Source organism: Amaranthus tricolor, chromosome 12 (genome assembly GCF_026212465.1).
Source record: "Amaranthus tricolor cultivar Red isolate AtriRed21 chromosome 12, ASM2621246v1, whole genome shotgun sequence".
Lineage (NCBI taxonomy): Eukaryota > Viridiplantae > Streptophyta > Magnoliopsida > Caryophyllales > Amaranthaceae > Amaranthus > Amaranthus tricolor.
Window position 1 is genome coordinate 3,717,990 of NC_080058.1, and position 22,032 is coordinate 3,740,021.

Here is a 22,032-nt window from a genome sequence, read left to right on the forward strand (position 1 = left end):
CTAACATCATCACCATTACTAATTATTCACAATAATAACCAATCGACCAAATCTTAAAACAACTTTTAAAGTTATTTAATCAATCATCACCAAAATATAGTATAAAACACACATTATTAGTAATTTCATCTCTAAATCCAAGCCCTAATCGTTTCGTGTTCATAGATAACATATTTAATTAGTACCCATACTAAGATTCATAGAAACTAATACAAAACTAACACATCATCCATAATTTCAAATCACACTTCAAACCCTAAGTTATAGACATGTTTAATTCATCAATCAAATTCTTACCCACAAAAAGATTCAATGAAATTAACACAACCAAACTCAAACTAAATACACTTAATAAAACTCCAATTAAAAGCTAGAAATATAAATTAGAGAAAAGAGGAGATGGCTCACAATGTTAAAACTAGCAAAAAGGGGAAAGAGGTAAGTTACGGTTGTGCTAGTGGTGGCACGGGACCGAACCGGTAGGAGAGAGGACCCCAAACTGGCCACCGTGTCTGGCGGCACGCGCAGCAAATGCAACACCCTAGGCTGCTGCTGTCGTGGCTGTTTAAAGGGGAAGAAGCAATTGTGTCACAGGGAGGAGTGAGGGAAGACCGGTAGTGTTGTGGGAGACCGGTTGCCACCGCGGCTGGGCTGCTGGTTGGTGGTTTCGTGGCTCAGCAGTGAGGGAGAGGGGAGAAGAGAGAGAAGAGAGGAGGAGGAAGAGGCGTGACATTTTTGTGAGTGAAGGATGGAGTACTCACAACCCTAACACATCCATTTATATTATTTATCTATTTATTTATTTATTTATTTATCTAGATTCATCTTCTTGCGAGGCCCAATTAAGAACTCACCTCCGTATGCTCACTTTTAAATAAAATAATTATCTTGATTCGAACCCCTTTATATAGAATCGTAATTGTATTTTTAATATAAATATATGTTAATATTTAAATTCGTATATGAAAGGAATTTATTAAAACTACTTCAAAATTAATTTAGTATAATTATAAAATACCCATAAGTCATTAAAATATTAATTAATGACGTCAGAAAATCTCGGCGTGTTACAATTTCCAATTCAAAGAGCTTTAGTAAAAAGTTTATTTTCAAGAATGTAGTCTAGCCAAACCCTTAAGGGACTGTTACTACTTACCAACAAGACGCTTCAAAGAGCCGTGATCGATTCGCAGCTATCAACTAGAAAGAGCGCGCAGAGAAATCATTTCCTGAAGAATAACAAGATCATAACATAACTTAAGAGCGTTCGGTACAACTATACTAATATATAACTTATTACATCTCCTCCTAAGACTAAAGCTTAACTAAGACTTTTGTTTTAGCATGTCTAATTAAACACAAAGGTTTACATTTAAACCAATGTCAATAATCATCTAAAGATTCTAATAATCTCTTCAAGAATTTCAACTAATCCAATATTCAATCAATAACCAATGTTTCCCAATACAACTCATAATCTTGATATCCATAAAATTAATATCATCTACACAAGCCCATCTCTTTTATTATTGTCAAAAATTGTGGTAATGGTTCATAAGGATAACAATAGGAATAGAAGAATAAAATAATTGAAGAAGAAAAGATGCAAAGATGCTTGCAAATTGATGATAAGATATATAAAAACAATCATCAAAAGGACAGAGATCATAAATTTATTTACTACCTCAATAAAATGGCGGCAATTGAAACTCAAAGAAGGTAATGTCGCTCATAAATCAGAATTTGGGAACAAGGTTCTGCGGTTTGCTTCTTTCGACACTCACAACATGGAAGAATCAAGGTTGGTCACCGATGAACGGATGTTGCTTGTCGTTGTGTTTACAAGAATCAACTATTAGAGTCAAACAAAAACGCCATTGTCGTTATCTTGAACCAAGGACGAAGAAAGGAAGAAAAAATATAGGTAAGCTGTTCAATTCGAAAATCAGAGAAAGAAGGAAGATGGATATACCTGCTGTTGCGTCAAAAATCAAATGAAGAAGATGGATTAGGGCTCCGCTTTCCTTTGAAAATCAAATGAGGAAGATGGATTAGGGATTTGTTTTCCTTTCAAAATTGAAGACAAAGAAGGATAGGAATGAGAAGGGAAAGTTTTCGAATGGCTTGAGAAGGAAGCCATTGTTGTTTTAGTTCTTGAAACTCATGAAATTAAGGTTTGAAAAGTTAATGTTGATGAAGAAGATGAATGGAGTTTGATGCAGTTGATTCAAGAGGAAGAAGATTAAGAACTCAACTAATTTCAGAGGGAATGGCGAGAATGAAGAAGAAGAGTGTTGGTCTGTAGCTTGTTTCTAGCACGGATCGAAAATCTTCTTAGGCTTCTTGATGTGTTCGACTGAAAAAGGAGAAAGAATGGGTGCCTGATTCCTTGAGTTCATACAAATAAGGAAAAAAAGAAAAGGTTTTCTTTTATTTTTTTTATCACATTAAAAGAAACGGGAAAGAAAAAAAAAAGAAAAAGAAAGAAATTTAAATTGAGAATGGTCTATGTTATGTATATTTAGGGTCATTCTCGCACTAATAATTCTCTTAAATTCACTCGTCTTAAATTATTAATTTCTCAAATGTTACATTTACATTTTGGGTAAAAATGTTGAAACTGATTGCATTCGGAATAGTGAGTCGCATAATAGGAAAATGTTTTTATGTGCAAAAAGATCATGATAAAACAATTTAGTAAACCTCAGGATTACCGCATGGATATTTTAAAAATTTTAGTTATCACGTGAAAAACCCTAAACCTCAAAGTTACTAAATTTCCATAAATAATTTATCATGATTCAAGAATTTCAACAACCCAATCCATAAATATTGCCACCCTTTTCATTTTATCGTCACCCCTTCTGATGAAATTACGAATTTGCCCCTGGATTTTAAAAAAATTACAATTTTGCCACTGGACTTAAAATTTCCTACATATACCACAATCTCACTAAAAATTTTCTTATCACATTTAAAATACAAACTTACAAAAGCAAATTTTTGGAGCAAAACTAAGAAGTTCAATCCGCAAACAATTAATCGAGGTATTTTTTTTTTTCAAATCTTATTATTCGAAAATTTTAAAAAAAAATAAAAAAATAAAACAAGTCGCACAAATCTGGGTGACCCAGCCCCGGTTTAGTTGCAGAAAAAACCACGGCTGGACCCCGGTTCAGTAGCACAAATTTTGTGCGACTGAACCGGGGTCCAGCCGCGGTTTTTTCTGCGACTGAACCGGGGCTGGGTCGCCCAGATCTGTGCGATTCAATATTTATTTTTTTTCCGTTTTTTTTATGAATAATAATTATTATTTTTAATTATATTATTATTGTTATTATTATTATTATTAATGTTGTTATTATTATTATTATTATTATTATTATTATTATTATTATTATTATTATTATTATTATTATTATTATTATTATTATTATTGTTATTGTTGTTGTGTTTGTTATTATTTTTATTATTAAATTTTTATTTTTATTTTAATTATTAATTTATTATTTTAAATATGTTTGTTATAATTATTATTATTAACTTTTTTATATTCTTTTGAATATTATTTTTATTATTATTGTTGGTGATGTTGTTGTTGTTGTTATTGTTAATGTTATTAAATTTTCCTTTGATTTTATTTTTAATTATTGCTTTTGTTATTAGTGTTATGATTATTGTTATTGTTTGTGTTATTATTGTTATGTTTATTATTAATGTTATTGTTTTTGTTAATATTGTTATTATTATTAAGATTATTGTGAATTTAGAAAATTAGTTACAATAATATTATTAATAATCCTAATAATAAATATGTTGTAACATTATATTTGTTGGTAATGATTAGGTAAATTTTGTTGTTGCTAATTAATTATTGTTTTTTTTATGTGGTTAATTTAACGTAATGTTTGATTATGTTCATTTATTATTAATATTTACTTAAATTATCAAAAATTATAGTAAATGACTGGTAATCAAGGAAAAGGAAAGGGTTTTTTAAGACACTTGTTGAGATGTAATAGTTCTAGGCCTATCTTACTCAGAGGGGACCCGCACGAGAGGGGGGTAACGGGTTCAGCTAGGAGGGCTAGGCAAGAAGAGGCTGCCAGGCACAGTATTGCCTAAAGGTCGAGTACGCTGGACCTAGTGCGAACCCCTGTTGACGATCAGGCTAGTAGCATCCAGAGTAGTTGTGGGGTTTCTAGTGATGATGATAATGATGCTGATGATGTTGAATACGAAGCTCCTGATTTTCGCCCAATGGACTGGATTATTGTCCGGGGGCGCGACGAGAGATTCGCATATGGCGGCCCTAGTTCTTCAGCCGCATCTGAGCGCGCAGGACGTAGTTTCGTCGATAATGAGCCGCCACGAGAGAGCAGGCGCTCACAGTCCGCTAGCACGGATTGGTTAGTCACATCGCCCTAGCCCGAGGGGCCGACAGATACGCGACTGATCCTTAGCTATGGCGGGCACATAGCTAAACTTATTTTCGACGGCTCCGAGCATACACCTCCGATTCTGGAATGCCGTAGTAGGAAGAGGCCGTTGGAGGCCATCATCGGACTGTGGGGTATGACCGATGCACTGTACAATGTTCTACCTGCTACTCCCCTCGGCCGACTACTGTAAATTATGCACCAACACATTGACTGTGCTTTGATATCGGCGTTCGTGGAGAGGTGGCAGCCGGATACGAACACCTTCCACATGCCATGGGGGGAAATGACTATTATGTTGCACGACGTGCAACGCATACTGGGCATTGCTATTGAAGGCTCTCTGCCGGCTGAGCCTTCTGAGGCGGCGTGGCAGGTCGGTATCACCAATCTGTTCGGGGAACCTATGTTTGAGCTACAGCGTAGAGGTGCATTCACCAGCGGCTGCGTGAACGTTGCTGAACTGATGCAGCTATGTCATAGGGCCCAGGCTATTGATACCCAGTCGACAGCCTACTACATGGCTATCGTCGGCTCTACCTTGCTGGCTGATAAGACCAGGACCGGCATGCGACCTCACGCGATATTTGCCGTGAACGTCGATCAAGATAAGATCGCCTGGGGTGCGGTGACCTTAGCCTACTTGTATCGGCAGCTCGGAATGGCATCTAGGGCTGACTGCAAGACCATTGTGGGTTGTCTAACATTGCTTCAGATATGGATCTATGAGTACTTTCCCGCTTTTTTCCCTCATCCTCTCCGAGCAGACAAGCCAAACAAGACTAGGGCGAAGATGTGTTCTACGAAGAAACCATGTCGTGAGGTGGACAGGCTGAGGGACTGCCGTAGCATACTTGATTCGATGACGGAAACTCGGGTATTGTACATCACATCACACTTTGTTATGCATGTGTTTTTAATTTTACATTATTTTTATTTGTTAACTTGGCCTGTATGCAAGTGGAATGGACTCCGTACATGACTGCTTCTAGGGCGTTGCTGAATGAGCACCCGCGCACCACCTTCATCGGGGGTATCACTTGTTTTGATATCGTCGAGGTGTATTTTCCGGAGCGGACAGTGCGACAGGTCGGCTTCGTGTAGGATATTCCCCCCCCTCCTATGAGACCAGCGAAGGCTATGCGACCGGCACACGGTACCTACTCCGTGACATTTGCTTCTTTGGATGTGTTCTTGGAGGCATGGAGTAGGTTCCCCTTTAGTGCCCGCATTGATGAGCAGGCACTTCGTTGAGCATCTGTTCCATCGGAGGCTGAACCTAGTTACGTTGACTGGTTCAGGGTGTGCTCGCACCCCTTCGTAGTCCCCGGCGAAGGACCGACTGCTGGTCCTCGCCCAACGGAGAGCAGAGCTGAATATATGAGTGTTTTAAATTTATTTGTTTACTGTTATGTCTTTGTGCTATTTGGATGTTGTTTTATATCTTGTTAACACCGTTTTTGCTTTTGTTTTTTTCAGTTTCTGAATGAATGGCCCAGTCGATTCGCTCAATTGGCAAGACTACCTCCTGTCGCGCAAATGAACCCCCGGGAACGGCATGCCTTAGATGTATACCTTAATGATTATAAAGATTTATTTGCCGAATGGCAGGCATTTAAGGGGCACGGCCCTATAGTCTGTATTAAATTTAATTTACAATCATCGATGCGTTTATTGATTTACGTCAAAGCTTTTTACATTAAATTTAATTCATGTTTACATCAATGCTTTTATTAATTTGAATCGTTACTATACACAAAGAATTTAATCTATATTTTCTATAGTAATCACTATACACAATAGTATTAATATGGACTATCTACAAATTGAATCTCGTGTATAAATTCTATAATACAACTGAATAATGATTTACACAACACGTAAAACTATGGACTATCTAAATTTACAGCATCGTCAGCGGTGTTATTACGTGGTGGTGGTTGTGGCCCGCATAGATTATTCCAGAGCATAATCCTTGTAGTGAAATGTGTTTCAATATGTCTGGAAAAATTGTCAACTGCTTCTCTCCAACGTTGATGGATGGGCGGGAGTGGGGATGAATCGTCGTTCATTAAAAGTTGAACAAAAGGATTTCTGTTTACCCAACATATATGTATAACTTTGTTTACACTATGCAGGCCCGGTGCTTTCCTTAACGGAAGAACCAAACAGTTGTACATCGGGTTACCGTCAGCAGAACCATAATAAGCAATGCCAATGTTTAAAAACATTGCTGCAGAGTACAATGCCATCGGTGCATCCATCCAGTGAAATAAGGAGCAGGTCCATTGCCGTGTAAACCTATTCTGAATATAGCATCGTCTAATGACTCCTGGGATAAATACAAACTTAGGTATTGGTCTCTGTTCATTTGCATTTCCATACACATAGCACGTCTTGAGAGAGGCCATGCCTCCTCACCTCCCAACTCTGTGGCGGCAATAGCTCTAAATCCACAGTTACCATCACCTAACACATCAATCCAGTCAAACAAGTAAGGAGGAATAATGAATGGGTTGTTATTTGGCCATGGAAACTGTGAAAAATCACGACCTCCTGGATCATCTGCAATAATTGAAAATAAGATTAAGCTGTAACAAAGTAATGTAAATAACGGAAAGGAAAGTCATGTACCGGATAAGTTGAAACTAAACTTAATTCCAACTGAAGATTGCGTTTCTCGACCACTGGATCTGCCGCGGGATGAAGATCTAGACCCTCGACCCCGAGAAGATGATCTGCTATATTCAAAGGCACTTTTATTTCTTCTCATGGTTTTGCTTGTGCTTGGTCTTCCCTTTCTAGGGGGACTTGCGTAAGGCTAAGGTATTTCGGCTCCATCAGGGTGTAGTTTATACTGAAGTACCTGAGACATTCAGCGTCAACTGCGGGATCAGATTTTAGAATTTCATCGACCAGAGATTGAAAGTACTCTTTGTCATCGGCATTCGCGTATCGTACTCCTTCGCTGGTTTCATCTCCTACCTCTGTGTACCTCAAAGTACTCCAGAATTGATAAATGTCATCCATGTACAAAGCACCGTGTGAACCGATAGACATATATAAATAACAAGCACACGGCAATCCATGGGTGTGTTGAAGTACACAACCGTATTTGTTAAATACAAATTCACCCAATTCTAACATACGGTTATATTCAAGCCCCAGCTGCTCCAAGGCATATATAGATATGTGGCGATATAAAGGTCTAAAGAACTGCTATCGCAGCGACCTTGCTACAGAATTCATGGAATCCTGTAGCGCTTGTCGGATCCTGGCTTGCTGATTTGTAATCTGTGTGTGTGCCATTTTGAACAGGATATCAAATGAGCTATTACCGCTACCAAGGTAATACTTGAAAGACGAGTGTTGGCTTTCAACTCTACTGGTAGTCTGGTTACCCATGTGCAAACAATCATTCGTCCACGCACGCACAAATTTCTCTCTAAGTGGAATCAAATACCGAACGACCTTTTTGTTCCTAATCGACCACGTATTCACGATCGCTTGCGATTTCTCTTCAAATTCGCCGATTGTAGAACTTTCAACCAAGGGGTTCTATCTACATTTCCTGAATATTTGCCCTTGTTGATTTTTTTTTCCGCCACACAACTTGTCCACCATATTCTCCACGCCGTTTGCAATATGCCAAATGCATAACAAATGCCGCACATCTACATTAAACACAACATTGAACGTAATTAAGACATATTCAATAGATAGAATGACAATAATAAATCAACAAAACCTTTTTACCTGGGAAGACGTCACGAATAGCTGCAGATAAACCTTCGTCTCGATCGGTTACAATGACGCTAGGAGTCTGAGCTGTGCCGAAATATCTCTCAATCCCTGCAACACCCAAGAATACGACACAACTGCCTCATCTCGCATCAAACAGAACGCAACCAAGAAGTTGTGATTCGTTGGCGTCATTCCGATCACTTCACACAGTGGCCACTTTTATTTGTTTGTTTTGTACGTTGTATCTATCAGCACAACATACGGCCACGTACGTATCATTTGGATAGAGGTAGGATTTCCAACTAATAATCTGCTCAATTCCCTTTCGCTATCCAAGTCTGTCCAGACCACGTAATTAAGTTATGTGGCCATATAAAGACAGTGTTGAAGGGGAGTCCTACCCTCCATCTCTTCTCTCTTTATTGATTGCCAAATATTATATATCTGATTTATACTCGTAAAAAAACCAGGAAAATTTTCTCTAATAGAATTCATAATAAAGGTCGGTTGCATTCCGGTTGCACTAAGCTGTCGTATGTGCTCCCGAATATCTACATTGATTCTATTCGCCCTTACATGACCATCTCTGTACATTAAGAACGCGTGGTTATGTCTTCCTTTTTCACCAGGACACACCCTTACCGTCCGAGGTCTTTCTTCTGGTTTACGACTACTTGCTACGATCAAAAATTTACACCCGCAACTTCTACTTTTAGAACCAGGTCGGGCAGTATTATCTAGATCATGTAAATCACCCATTAATATTACCATAGCGGTAACATCTTAAATACACACTAATTCTAGAACATCCTTCTTTTTTTTATAAGAAGCACGTGTAAATTGAAAACCAATTGTTATTGCTATCGCATCGGCCCAACTATGTAATTCATCTAAGGAAACAAATTCCCTATCCGTAACAAAGCTACCGGAGTAATTTACGTTGTCTCCAAAGTTTTCAAAATCCTACAAATTTGAAATAAAAATAATATAAATTAATTACATTAATAATGAGAATATAAATAAAAATAATAACAAAAATTAATATCAAAACTAATACTAAAAAAAATTTTAAAAAAATAATAATAACAGTAATAATAATAATAATAATAATAATAATAATAATAATAATAATAATAATAATAATAATAATAATAACAAATAAAAAATAATAATATAAATAAAAAAAATAATACTTAATATATATATATATATATATATATATATATATATATATATATATATATATATAAACGCACAAAATTGAGCAACTGGACCATGGTTCAGTCGCATAAAACTGAGCGACTGGACCATGGTTCAGTTGCACAAAACTGTGCGACTGGACCACGGTTCAGTTGCACAAAACTGTGCGATTGGACCACGGTTCAGTCGCCCATTTTTGTGCGACTTTTATTTTATAAAAAAATTAAAACCGATTCAAATTGAAAATTTTACGTACCGGATCCAATTCATAGTCGTTTTCGTTAGCCATAGTTAATCGATTACAAGTAACAACTTGTTTAAAACCGATGAACATTTTTACAGAGTTTTTAGAGAGATAGTACAGTGTTTGAATTCGTACATCATACAAAAACACGTCTGAAAATTCAATATATATAAAGTTGCGATAAAAATCTTTGGGATTAAACTGTTAATAGTGTTATTACGTATCATTTATATTTGTTGATTAAATTTTATATACAATGACAATTTTATAATTTTTTAAACTTTAGGAGCAAACTCATAATTTTAAGAAAGTGACGATAAAATAAAAAAAAAGCGGCGATGTTTAATAACTCCCTTTCAACAATTGCGGACATTCGGGGAATAATGGAATATTGTATTGTCACCGGTCATAGTCAAAGAGTATATGGAGAGATCTCTATGATTGACAGCGTATCTCATGAACAACAATATCTTATCATCATATTCCACCACCCATTGGTGCAAATTAATTGTATTTCTCATTGTGTCAGATTCACTATCTTTTTCGGTCTAAATTTATGAGTTGTACTCCTATAAACAAAGGAATCCTTATATATAGCCATTATTTTCATATTATTGTTGTCCTCTTAATGAAATTATCCTCCTAATAAAATTATCTTCTTAATGAAATTACGAATTTATTCTTGAACTTAAAACTTGTTTAACAAATATAAATCACATTTAATAGCACTATTATCACTTAAAAAACATTAAACTTAAAGTTTAAACGTAATCCCGAACATTTTTATCGCGACCCTATATATATTGAATTTTCAATAGCGCCCTTGTATGATATACGAATTTAAATATGATACTATCTCTCTAAAAATGTTCTTCGATTTTAAACAAGTTGTTAGTTGAAATCGATTACCTATGGCTCACGAAAGCGACTATGAATCGGATCCGATACGTACTTCAATCGATTTGAATCGGTGTGATTTTTATAAAAAAAAGAAATTGCAGTCGCAAAAACTGGGCGACTGGACCACGGAGGAGTCGCACAAAATGTGCGACTGAACTGCGGTCTAGTCACACGTTTTGTGCGACTCCTTTGGTCCAGTCGCCCTTATTGTGCGACTCCTCCATGGTCCCGTCGTATGTTTTGTGCGACTCTTCCGTGGTCCACTCGCCCAGTTTTGCGACTGAGCCGCGGCCGAGTAGTGGGTTTCGTGCGACTGAGCCGCGGCCGAGTCGCGGATTTCGTGCGACTCATCCAATTTTATTTATTTTTTATTTTTTAATTAAAATAATACGATTCGAATAAAAATTACCTCGATTATTTGTTTGCGGATTGAATTTGTTAGCTTTTGCTCCAAAAGTTTTATATTGTAATTTTGTTTTTTAAGTGTGGTAAAGGAGTTATTCGGTGAAGTTAGAGTATAAATAAGAAATTTTAAGTCCAGTGGCAAATTCATAATTTTTTAAAATTTAAGAGCAAATTCGTAATTTCAATGGAAAGTGGTGATAAAATGAAATTACCAACTTGCAACTTTTGTCTATATTCCTTTATGCCACCTTTTCTTTAACTTCAATGTTAAAATTGCTTTTTTATATCTATTAATAAAAGTAATACAATAATCATCATATTTATAGTTTTTATGAACAACATAGATTGGTTTTATAAGATAAAATATAATTGAGTGAAATTTTATTTGAGTTGCTTCAATGCAATGAGTATTTATATCAAATTTTTATAATTTCTATCATACATAACTAATAATATTAAGGATTAAATTAATACATTGGATTGTGTAAAAAGTCAAACGTGCAAGTATTTATTTCAGCTAGAGAAACCATCTCTTTAAGAAAGGCCGCCCTATCCATTAGAGTTTAATGTCTACTCTTACACTATATTTTTCTTTATGGGTCATCCTAATCAGGGATGGTCTCTCAAAAAGACCGTTTTTCACGATTAATAAAAAAATATTTTCTAGCACTTTTTTTAAGAGATTAATTTTTAATAGTTATGCTAAGCCGAAATGTGCGACAGAACAAGTATAAAACCAATAACCTACTCGCTTTTTTCACCTGGATCTCCCCATTTATTTCTCAAACCCAAAAAATGGTTCGAAATGATCAACAAATAACCGATACTAACTCAAGCCAAGAACTCCCTGTAACTGCCACCGGCGGCGGCGGCGCCACCCACAAGAAGTTAACTCTAATCCCACTTATATTTCTAATATACTTTGAGGTCGCCGGTGGGCCCTACGGTGAGGAGCCGGCAGTTAAAGCAGCCGGGCCATTACTAGCCCTATTGGGTTTTCTAATCTTCCCATTCATTTGGAGCATTCCCGAGGCTTTAATCACCGCTGAACTCTGCACCACCTACCCCGGTGATGGCGGATTTGTTATATGGGCTGATCGGGCATTCGGCCCATTTTGGGGATCCATTATGGGCACATGGAAATTCCTGAGTGGAGTAATCAGTATCGTTTCATTCCCTATTCTCTGTATCGATTACCTAAAGAAATCATATCCTGTTTTTGGTTCAGGATTAATTAGGTATTTAGCAATAATTATTTCAACATTAATCCTTTCATTTTTGAATTATACTGGGCTTAATATTGTGGGTTATGCTTCTGTTGGACTTGGGATTGTTTCACTTCTACCATTTTTGATCATGTCTGTTGTTGCTATACCTCAAATCCACCCTCATAGATGGCTAAGTTTAGGTCAAAAAGGGGTAAAAAAAGACTGGAATCTATATGGAAATACCCTTTATTGGAACTTAAATTTCTGGGATACTATTAGTACTATAGCAGGCGAAGTTGATAAACCCCAAAAAACATTCCCACTTGCCCTATTTATAGCTGTGATTTTCACTTGTTTGGCATACTTAATTCCATTATTTGCTGTAACTGGTGCAGTTTCTGTTGATCAATCTTTATGGGAAAATGGGTTCATGGCTGATGCTGCACAAATGATTGTTGGGAAATGGTTAAAAATTTGGATTGAATTAGGTGCAGTTTTGTCCGTTATTGGGTTATTTGAAGCTTCATTAAGTAGCTGTTCTTTTCAAGTTTTGGGTATGGCAAATATTGGGTTTTTACCGCGGTTTTGTGCAGCAAGATCGAAATGGTTTAACACTCCATGGGTAGGGATTTTAGGAGCAACTGTGATTACATTAGGTGTTTCATTTTTGGATTTTAAAGACTTGATTTCATCAACTAATTTTCTTTATAGTTTAGGGATGTTATTGGAATTCGCCTCGTTTTTGTGGTTGAGGATAAAAAAGCCTCAATTGAGGAGGCCATATAGAGTGCCAATGGGTATGCCTGGTTTGGTGATTATGTGCTTGGTTCCTTCTGTGTTTTTGGTGTGGATTATGGTGATTGCTACTAAAACTGTGTTTTTAGTTAGTGGTCTTATGACTGTTGGTGGGATTGTTTGGTTCTTTTTCATGAAGTTGTGCAAGGCTAAAGAATGGTGTGTTTTTAGTACTATTCAAGTTGAGGAATGAGAGAAAGATTCAAGGTTATTCTTTTCCGCTGGTTGTCACGAATTTATCGCTTACCCTCCACGTTTACCTAGGCTTGGGATCGACAATGGATAATCGGCAATGAGCACTCACAGGCGAAGGCGCGAAGCTAAGGCCTTAACAACTAGTTATGGATTTCATTCGTTCGGACATACTTGCTACGTTATGTTTATTAACACTTTTATCATTCTAGCTTATTTTATGTATTACAACTAATATGTAGGAAAGAATATATTCAAGTAATATTTTGTTTGAATCATTTAATCGCATATTTTTATGATGTTATTTTTTTATAGTTTTTAGTTATGTATGATTCAATATATGAATGATCAAAATAATGTATTGGTTTTTTAGTTAAAGATAACAAGTACAATAGAATAGAAAAAGCATATTTCAAATGCAAACTTGAAATTACTTTATCAAATGAAAATGTTTTGCAAGAAAGACTAGTAAATATATTATGTATTTTTACGGTCCGTTTGGTAGGTAGTAATAAACAGTGGTAATAGTAATGAAAAACTAGTGTAATTCAGTTGAAAAATATCTTGACTACCTTGATAATCATGCTTGTCCAACTCTAATCATCTCATTTTCTTCATAAAATTCATTTCAATGCATTACAATTGAGAGAGGTGGTATTAAGTGGTAATAAAAATTTGTAAACAAAAACCTTTTTGTGATCAAAGTTTCATTACCATGGGAATAATATGGAACTTTGGATGAAATCTTACACTATAAATTATTCCTATTACCAAAATTTAATATGACTAACCAAACGGACCGTTAATACTATTTGTCTAGTTGAGAATATAGCATTATATAAATTTATGTGAGAGCTTTTAAAACTAAATAGGTTTAGATAACATTTTGCCAAGTTTTTTGTGATTGCTGCACCCAGCAGCTAATGTAATTGAAGTAGTAAATGGCTCAAATTGAGGATATTTTCGAAAAGATTAATAAATTATGTGAAGTAGATCAAGGACTAACTATAAAAGTGCAACTGTTCCATCTAATAATTGCCCACGTTTTTCCATAAAGAATATTCTATCCCACATTCCACAATCCAAGGTACCATAAAAGTCAATTGGTTTTTTTTTAAATCAAAAACAGATTTGGTAAAATCACTACTTGCGGGTTTAATTCAATCCTGAGCAAAGCGTCTAGTTTCTTCCGAGGCTGTACCGTATAATATGTCTCTATTTTTTTTATAGGATCTTGACTTTATACGGGACTCTGGGTTGATGACTATCAGTCTAAAGCCAAGACCAAAATTTGAAAAACCAAATAATTGTAGGTGTATATAATTAGTTTTACCGTAAGATAATTAAAAATTAAATATTTAAATAAAAACATAAAAATAACGTAAATCATGACTTAAAAATAGAAAAAAGTTGCAAACCTCACAAGACAAAGGACTAAATCATAACCATTTGAAAGTGATTGTAATGAGTCACTATTAGCATGATCAATGATGATATCCCTATTACAAATCTAATTATCCCATTCAAAAATCTACCACTTTGTGTCCTTAAATCTCCATTTCTGTAGCTGTACATGAATAATAAATTAAGAAATTTCCAGAAAAACTAAGCAAATTCATTGTATGCTCTATAGAATCAGGAAAATAGTCCAAATTTCCTACATCATGGGAAGTTCACTCTCATCCAAATCTCCATATCTACCCACCATTGAAGATGATGAAAACCTTCAACCAAATAATCCGCAACTCGACAATCCCACCAAAACCCACCAACCCAAATCAGCCCAAAAGCTAGCCCTACTCCCCTTAATCTTCCTCATCTACTTCGAGGTAGCTGGCGGGCCTTACGGCGAAGAACCCGCAGTCAAATCAGCGGGCCCACTCTTAGCCATATTGGGCTTCATCATCTTCCCTTTCATATGGAGCATCCCAGAAGCTCTTGTCACAGCCGAACTCGCCGCTACCTTCCCGGGTAATGGCGGGTTCGTAATCTGGGCTCATAATGCTTTTGGACCCTTCTGGGGTTCTCTCATGGGGTTCTGGAAATTCCTTAGTGGGGTAATTAATCTTGCTTCTTACCCTGTTCTTTGTATTGATTATCTCAAACTGATTTTTCCAGTTTTGTCTTCCGGATTCCCACATTATTTTGCAATTTTTATCTCAAATTTGATGCTAACATATCTTAATTATACTGGGTTGACCGTTGTTGGTTATTCTGCTGTAACTTTAGGGATTGTTTCATTATGCCCATTTTTAGTTCTATCGTTAATTGCAATCCCTAATATTCAACCCATTTGATGGATTAGTTTAGGTCAATATAATATGAAATTAGATTTTAGATTGTTCTTCAATACATTGTTTTGGAACTTAAATTTTTGGGATAATGCTAGTACTTTAGCAGGGGAGGTTGAAAACCCACAAAAAACATTCCCAAAAGCACTTTTTTCAGCTGGGATTTTGGCTTGTTTGGGTTATTTAATCCCTCTTTTAGCTGTAACTGGTTCAATTCCACTTGATCAAGAAAAATGGGTTGATGGGTATTTTGCTGATGCATCTGAAATCATTGCTGGAAAATGGCTCAAAATTTGGATAGAATTTGGTGCTGTTTTATCCATTATAGGCTTGTTTGAAGCTCAATTAAGCAGTTGTGCATATCAGTTTCTTGGAATGGCAGACATTGGGATTGTTCCGAGCTCGTTTGGGGCTCGATCGAAATGGTTTAACACTCCTTGGGTTGGAATTCTAGTCTCCATGATCATATCTCTTGCTATCTCATATCTCGATTTCATCAACATAATTTCGTCTGTTAACTTCCTATATAGCTTAGGAATGTTGCTCGAATTTGCCTCGTTTTTATGGTTAAGGAGAAAAATGCCAGCAATCAAGAGACCATATAGAGTTCCATTTGAAATGTTGGGGTTGATTATGATGTGTTTGATACCATCTGGGTTTTTGATCTATGTTATGGTTGTTGCTAATGCCACTGTTTTTATTGTGAGTAGCTTGTTAACAGCAATTGGGATTTTGTGGTATTTTGTGATGAAATATTGCAAATCAAGAGAATGGTGTAGGTTTAGTAGTAAGGAAGGAAGTGAGGAAGAACATCATCTTGTAACACACCAAGTTTCGGATGGCTTTCCACTTGAATGATTAAACATTTGGTTGATCAATAAGTAGATGGTAAATGCCACTTAATGACGTTAGGTAATGAAATGCTAATAAAATATGTTAAGATTTAAGTAGAATTATTAGGGTTGAGAATTTCAAGAGTAATGTTTCATGTTTATGGTCATTTCGAGTTATTTTAAGTAAAGCTTAAATTTAACTCAGTTTTCACCTATTTGTCCTTTCTTGATATAAGAAAAGTTATTCTATACATATTTTTTTGTGTAAATAGATAAGAATAATGAAAAACCATGTGCATGAGGGTGAGTGCCTGAGTGGTGAGGGAAGGAGTTAGACATAACCTGATAAGTTTAAGTTGGATTTGAGATTTAATTTTTTTGGATAGTTGAAAAATGAGGTCAATGAAAATTTAATTTACGTATTTCATTAAGAATATGATATTTACTGCCACTAAAGCGAAACTCAATTCTACATATTGGATTCTTATATGATAGCTCAAATGAAAAAACATAAAAGTATAACATAATACTCTTCCAAAATGTACTATTCAAAAACCATCTTAACCCGATATTTAACTCAATTTAAAATTATTTTACGATCAAATAATCTTAAATAAAAATTTTGTGTTTGATCCTTCACACAAGCTGATATTTTTCTTTCTCTTCAAAATCTTGCGACTCTTGTATTTCATCAATAGTGTTTGCGTCCAATGGAGGATTGTCAAGAGTATCATAAATCATCATTTGCCAAGTAACTTGTGCTCAGCCATTTGATCTTCAATAGGCTCAACAATGTCTCCCGACCCGTTTTGTGATAGAAACTTCGACATATTTAATTTGTTATTTTTACATGATATTCGATATTTCATGTGTCTTTGTAACCTTGTATTTGTTAACAAATTATGTCAATTTCAAATAAAATTGTATTATGAAGTTCGATGTATGTCTCGAGCAAGCACAATATCAACTCCTCTTGCCCTTGATAGATCTGTAGCAATTCTTATGTGAAACAACCATTGTGTAGGTCACTTGAAAAGTAATCAACAAAACACACACTTGTCGCCACAATTGTTTTAATGTTTTCTTACCGCTCACTAAGAATGCGCATTTTAAGGTTCCAGTCTAGTCAAACTTTTACCCAAACCCTAGTCTTTAGGGTTTAGAAAACTAGACCCGAACCCTTAGGGTTGGATTCGGGTCTAACCCAAACTCAGACCTTTTTTTTCATCAGTTAGACACCTTTAAGAGTTAAGACTCAAACTTTAAAGGGCATGGTCTGTATCATGGCCGCATTAAAACAAAAAAAATGCTAAAATTCTTAAAAAGTAAAGTTTGATGCTCTATTAAAGAAAAGTGCTAGCTTTACACGGCAATATGTCATGGACTGACTTAGCCATAGAACTGATTTTACTAATGACAAAAGAGAAATATATATAAATGTAATGAATTGTATGAAAATGTAAATGTATATGGAAAGATTGAATGAAAACAAAAAACGATTACAAAAGATAGTATACAAGCATTCGAGAGGCTTGTTCTCTCCCAATGAGTATAAAACTCCACTTAAAACTATTACTTGTATGAATTTCTAATTTCCTTTCCTTCCCCTCTATTTATACTAATTATCTCTATATTTTATTTCCCCCAACTTAACTAATTACCAAGTATTATTTATAACTAATTCCTATATTACCCCTTCCTAGCCATTCATGACACAACACAAGTATACAACACATAAGGTAAGAATATTCAACACTCAACCTATGCATATAGGGCGGCTACAATAATTCAATAACCCCATCATAATTAGAATCTTGAATAAGCCTCGTTTCACAACCTTGTATCCATAATGATCTTCACGTCTTCTTTCTTTAGGCGTATGTGCAATAATACATTACAATTTCACAACCACTCATTATATAAACAAATTTGGCCATAACTATACAATGCCTGACAATTGACCGATAAATATCCCCACATTATCCTCAAAGACAGCTAAAGATTGTCCATATTTTCCGAAATTGAACTATTTAGAAGGACATGGAAGCAAATTTTTGGAAGAAAAGAGGCCAATTCCTAAACAAAATTTCCACAGTTATCAATTGAGAATCACCACAAAGTCATTTCTCTAAAATGACCATAGTTACTATGATAAAAATAATCAGACAAATTCAACTGATGCAGCAAAATGAAGATCAGACAGTAGAAAACAATTATATCATTCACCATTGAAATTATAGTTTCTTTTAATGTCAGCATCTCATAACTTAATAAAGTTGGTAAGCTAAACATACATTCTTCGTTATACTACATCTACATCCTAGAGACTTTAGAGAATAAATTTCTAATATGTAGCATTTCAAAATCAAATGAACTAAGGAAGCAGTTTAGCAATAGCACATACTTTATGCTGCTTCTGTGCAAAACTGAATCTTCTGAAGCTTCAAGGGCTCCTCCAAGTAGAAGCAATAAGTAACAGGAGCACAAGGCGTCCTCCATAAGTTCCAAAATTTCACACAAATAGAAAGAACCAAGACAAGTGTCTTACTTGCATAACCATGAATCTTGAAACATAATATTTGACACAAACTGAAGACTTCATACTAGACCTTCATCCGAACTACAAACGAACCTGTTCAAAAAGCAAAGTCCAAGTCATCTGTGCTACATAGAAGTTTAATTATCTTAATTGTAGTCATTACATTGCACAAAAGCAAAAATGGATATTTGCTAAAATCATGCTTCGTGGAATCTGCATCTCGAATATAGTAAATTAGAAAGATATATGTTGTTGGAATTAAGGTTTTAGCATTGTTGCATTGTCGTGAAAAGAAGTATGTAGTTTCACACACCCTTGGGTTAAACAGGGAATGAGAGATCAACAGGGCGGCACTTGCACAAGGGCACTCTTCAAATACTTAACTAGACAGTTGTAGAAAAAGATTGAATTCAAAGTCAACTTTGAGTTGTATGAATTTCATATTGGAGCGGTGGAGCATTTGAGGAATGCCAACAAAATGCAAAAATCAGGTTTATGTTTATGTAGGTTCTGTAACGATATTGACAGAATTTTAAACCTGAACTCACTCCTAATAAACAACTCACGTACAACTTAAAATGCAACACACACATCTAGCAGGATCAGAATTTAAAACATAATTGCTATTCTTAAAGAAAGTAAGCAAGAAATCCTCAAGGATTACAGATAATTCATCTTGATAATCATGGAAAGAACAAGTAGTATTCTTGACGCTGAGATCATAACTTGTAAGCACCAAAGTCAAGTATCACCGCCCACGTACGGGTATCTCAAGTAACATAAAGCTTTAGAAATCCATTTTGAATAATATCAGAATATGTCTACCTACACCTACAGAAGGGGTTCATTCATGGTATTTGTGGCAACCCAAAAACATATTCTGCTGATCTGCTCCAGCTTCCAACCAACTGGCTGATCTAATTCACAATGCAAAAATTTCTAACCCAACCATTCTAGAAAAGAAACTTGAGGATCAAAAAGTTGCATAACGTGCTCATAGTGGAAAACTGAAAACAAGTTTAATCTTCAGCTGGTAGAGGGGAAAACAATAGAAACTAAACTCATAAAGTCAGTACTCACAAACAGGAAGGTGAGATATATCTGCGGAAACAGCACAAGGTAGTCCCAAGTTTGTAAGTGCTCCCCTTATGATTCCACAGGGAAAATATAGGTGCATGCTTGCTGCCTGTGCAGCCTTATTCTCCACCAAGTTCTCAGGAGCATCTTGAGACACATTAGAACTATCAGGTGATGAATCAATGGAAATGTGTTCAAGCCAACGGAATCGATTATCTTGCAGCACAAAAGTGCCCTAACAAATCATGGAATGATAAGAGACATCTTCAAGTAAACCAAAATCAAATTAAGAATGAAGAACGAAGAAACTCACTCTGTGATTTGTCTTCAGGTTGTCTATCTGTTTCTTGAAGATTTCAGACCAAAAATCCTTACATATAAATTTTATTGCTTCCAGATGGTCACTAAAACGTGGTCTCTCCATGGTATACCTAACACAATCAAGTTCATGTAACAAGCTGAAACTTCTAACAACAATAACTAGATGGAAAGTATCATGTATCTACATAGAAAAACAATACATACATGCTAAGCATCAGCAACTTATTGGATCTATTATTGGTGGAATCACATAAAGGAAACAAAAGGGATGCCTTTTAACCAATTCTTTTTTAATATAGAAATAGATATAGTATTTGGTTAAGTTATACCCCATCCAGACAAGAGTCAAGAGTCATCTTTTGCACATAGGTCAAGAGTCAAGACTGATTATTATCTATGATAATATTGTTTCAAGGGGAAAGTTCTAAGTGAATACGGAAGAATTTCAAGGAATGGAAACAATAACAATAATGTTTTGAGGGGAAATCCATAGATGCAAGCTATGTCCTTACAATTACAATTTACAACCATCCTGGTAGGGATTGTAAAGCTAGTCTAGTCAAGTACAATTAAGAGTGTAATTCAAGTCCATGAAGGGTAGTACAAAACAGGAGTAATGATGGTCAACTAGCATATTGAGGAAAAGGGAACCCAGTCAACCCAATTACTCAACTAAATGACAAGGAATAGCGTAGAAACACAAATTGGAAAAACTCTTAGCAGTTCATCATAACCTAAGTTGCAATTGATGCAAAAAATAACATTTTGAAAACTAAATAAGCTGTTCGAATAGACAAAGAAATTCTAAAAGAGGATCCTAACATAATGGATCTTACTTGTTTCAGTTGTTTGGAATCAAACAAAATGGTTGCACAGCTCAAACTACTTCCTTAAAATCTTAACCCTAAAATGTCAAACATCAACGCAAATTCACAAAACCACAACCTACAAAACTGCAACCAAAATTTCTTCTACATTCAAATTCAAATATTTATAGTCAATTTAGGATAATCAAAAACAAAATCCCTAGATTATCCAAATTATATCAGAATCAGATCAAAGTATGATCACAATTCAAGATTCTAACAATCTAAATGATGAAAAAAAAAATACCTCTCAGATAGTTGGTGGCCGACCTGGTAACCAATGGTTTCGATACGACGAGCGGCAAGTTCAGGCTTGTTGGCGTAAAAACGATCGCAATAAGAAGACACCATTTCTATCAGTAAACTGTCTAAACAGCTTTGTGCTACCTCCTTCCCCATTTTTTTAAGATGTTTCTGATGGTGCCCCAAGATGTGCAACCCTTACAAAAGGCTAGGGGTGTTGAAATATGGGATTATAAAAAAAATTAATACTTTTGGTTTAATGATGAAATATGTCACTTATGAAAACTATAAGCATTTAATGATGAAATATTCGATATATATTGGTCATAAAAACTAAATTATGTTACTATGAAATGAAATTAAGAATATACATGCATGACAATTGTTAATGGAAAATTGTTGCACTTGCTCGTGAGTTGTGAGAGTGTCGGTATTGCCATTTTGTAAGATTGACTGAACAGACCGATAGTAACAACTTAATGACTAACCCACATCTATGATTGATTCGCTATTATATATTCCCATGTCATTTATAATGCAACTATCCACAATTTTACAAGCATTTAAGAAAATGGTAAAGATAATTGAGAGAAAACTGAGAGATGATGTGTGGACAAAAAATAAAGAAAATGGTTGTGACATTATTCAAAATATAATTGTTTTAAAATAAAAAAAAGTCCCAAATATAAATATGCATGTTGTGGTGTGCCCGCAGTAAGTCAGACAACACATAAC

General features: G+C 35.3%; 2 protein-coding genes and 1 pseudogene across 2 annotated transcripts; 2 read left to right on the plus strand and 1 right to left on the minus strand.

Moving 5' to 3' along the window:
- Nucleotides 1-11,667: 11,667 nt before the first annotated feature.
- On the plus strand, nt 11,668-13,505 carry LOC130797167 (probable polyamine transporter At3g13620). Its single transcript, XM_057659653.1, has one exon. It carries the CDS (start codon nt 11,728-11,730, stop codon nt 13,126-13,128), a length of 1,401 nt encoding a protein of 466 aa, XP_057515636.1. The 5' UTR covers nt 11,668-11,727; the 3' UTR covers nt 13,129-13,505.
- Nucleotides 13,506-14,536: 1,031 nt separating this feature from the next.
- LOC130796745 (probable polyamine transporter At3g13620) lies at nt 14,537-16,465 on the plus strand (annotated as a pseudogene).
- LOC130796746 (uncharacterized) lies at nt 16,266-21,631 on the minus strand. Its single transcript, XM_057659119.1, has 4 exons — nt 21,302-21,631; nt 20,181-20,298; nt 19,871-20,102; nt 16,266-18,883 (listed from the first exon to the last, which is right to left on the minus strand). The coding sequence occupies exons 1-4, from the start codon at nt 21,451-21,453 to the stop codon at nt 18,855-18,857; spliced, it is 531 nt and encodes a 176-aa protein (XP_057515102.1). The 5' UTR covers nt 21,454-21,631; the 3' UTR covers nt 16,266-18,854.
- Nucleotides 21,632-22,032: the final 401 nt, after the last annotated feature.

Bases quoted from the DNA above. Each gene is read 5' to 3' on its own strand.
- LOC130797167 (XM_057659653.1), top strand. From the start codon at position 11,728: ATGGTTCGAAATGATCAACAAATAACCGATACTAACTCAAGCCAAGAA.
- LOC130796746 (XM_057659119.1), bottom strand. From the start codon at position 21,453: ATGGGGAAGGAGGTAGCACAAAGCTGTTTAGACAGTTTACTGATAGAA. The intron at 20,299-21,301 runs GTATTTTTTTTT...TGATTGTGTTAG, and splicing joins GGCCACCAACTATCTGAGAG to GTATACCATGGAGAGACCAC. The intron at 20,103-20,180 runs GTGAGTTTCTTC...ATGATTTGTTAG, and splicing joins ACCTGAAGACAAATCACAGA to GGCACTTTTGTGCTGCAAGA.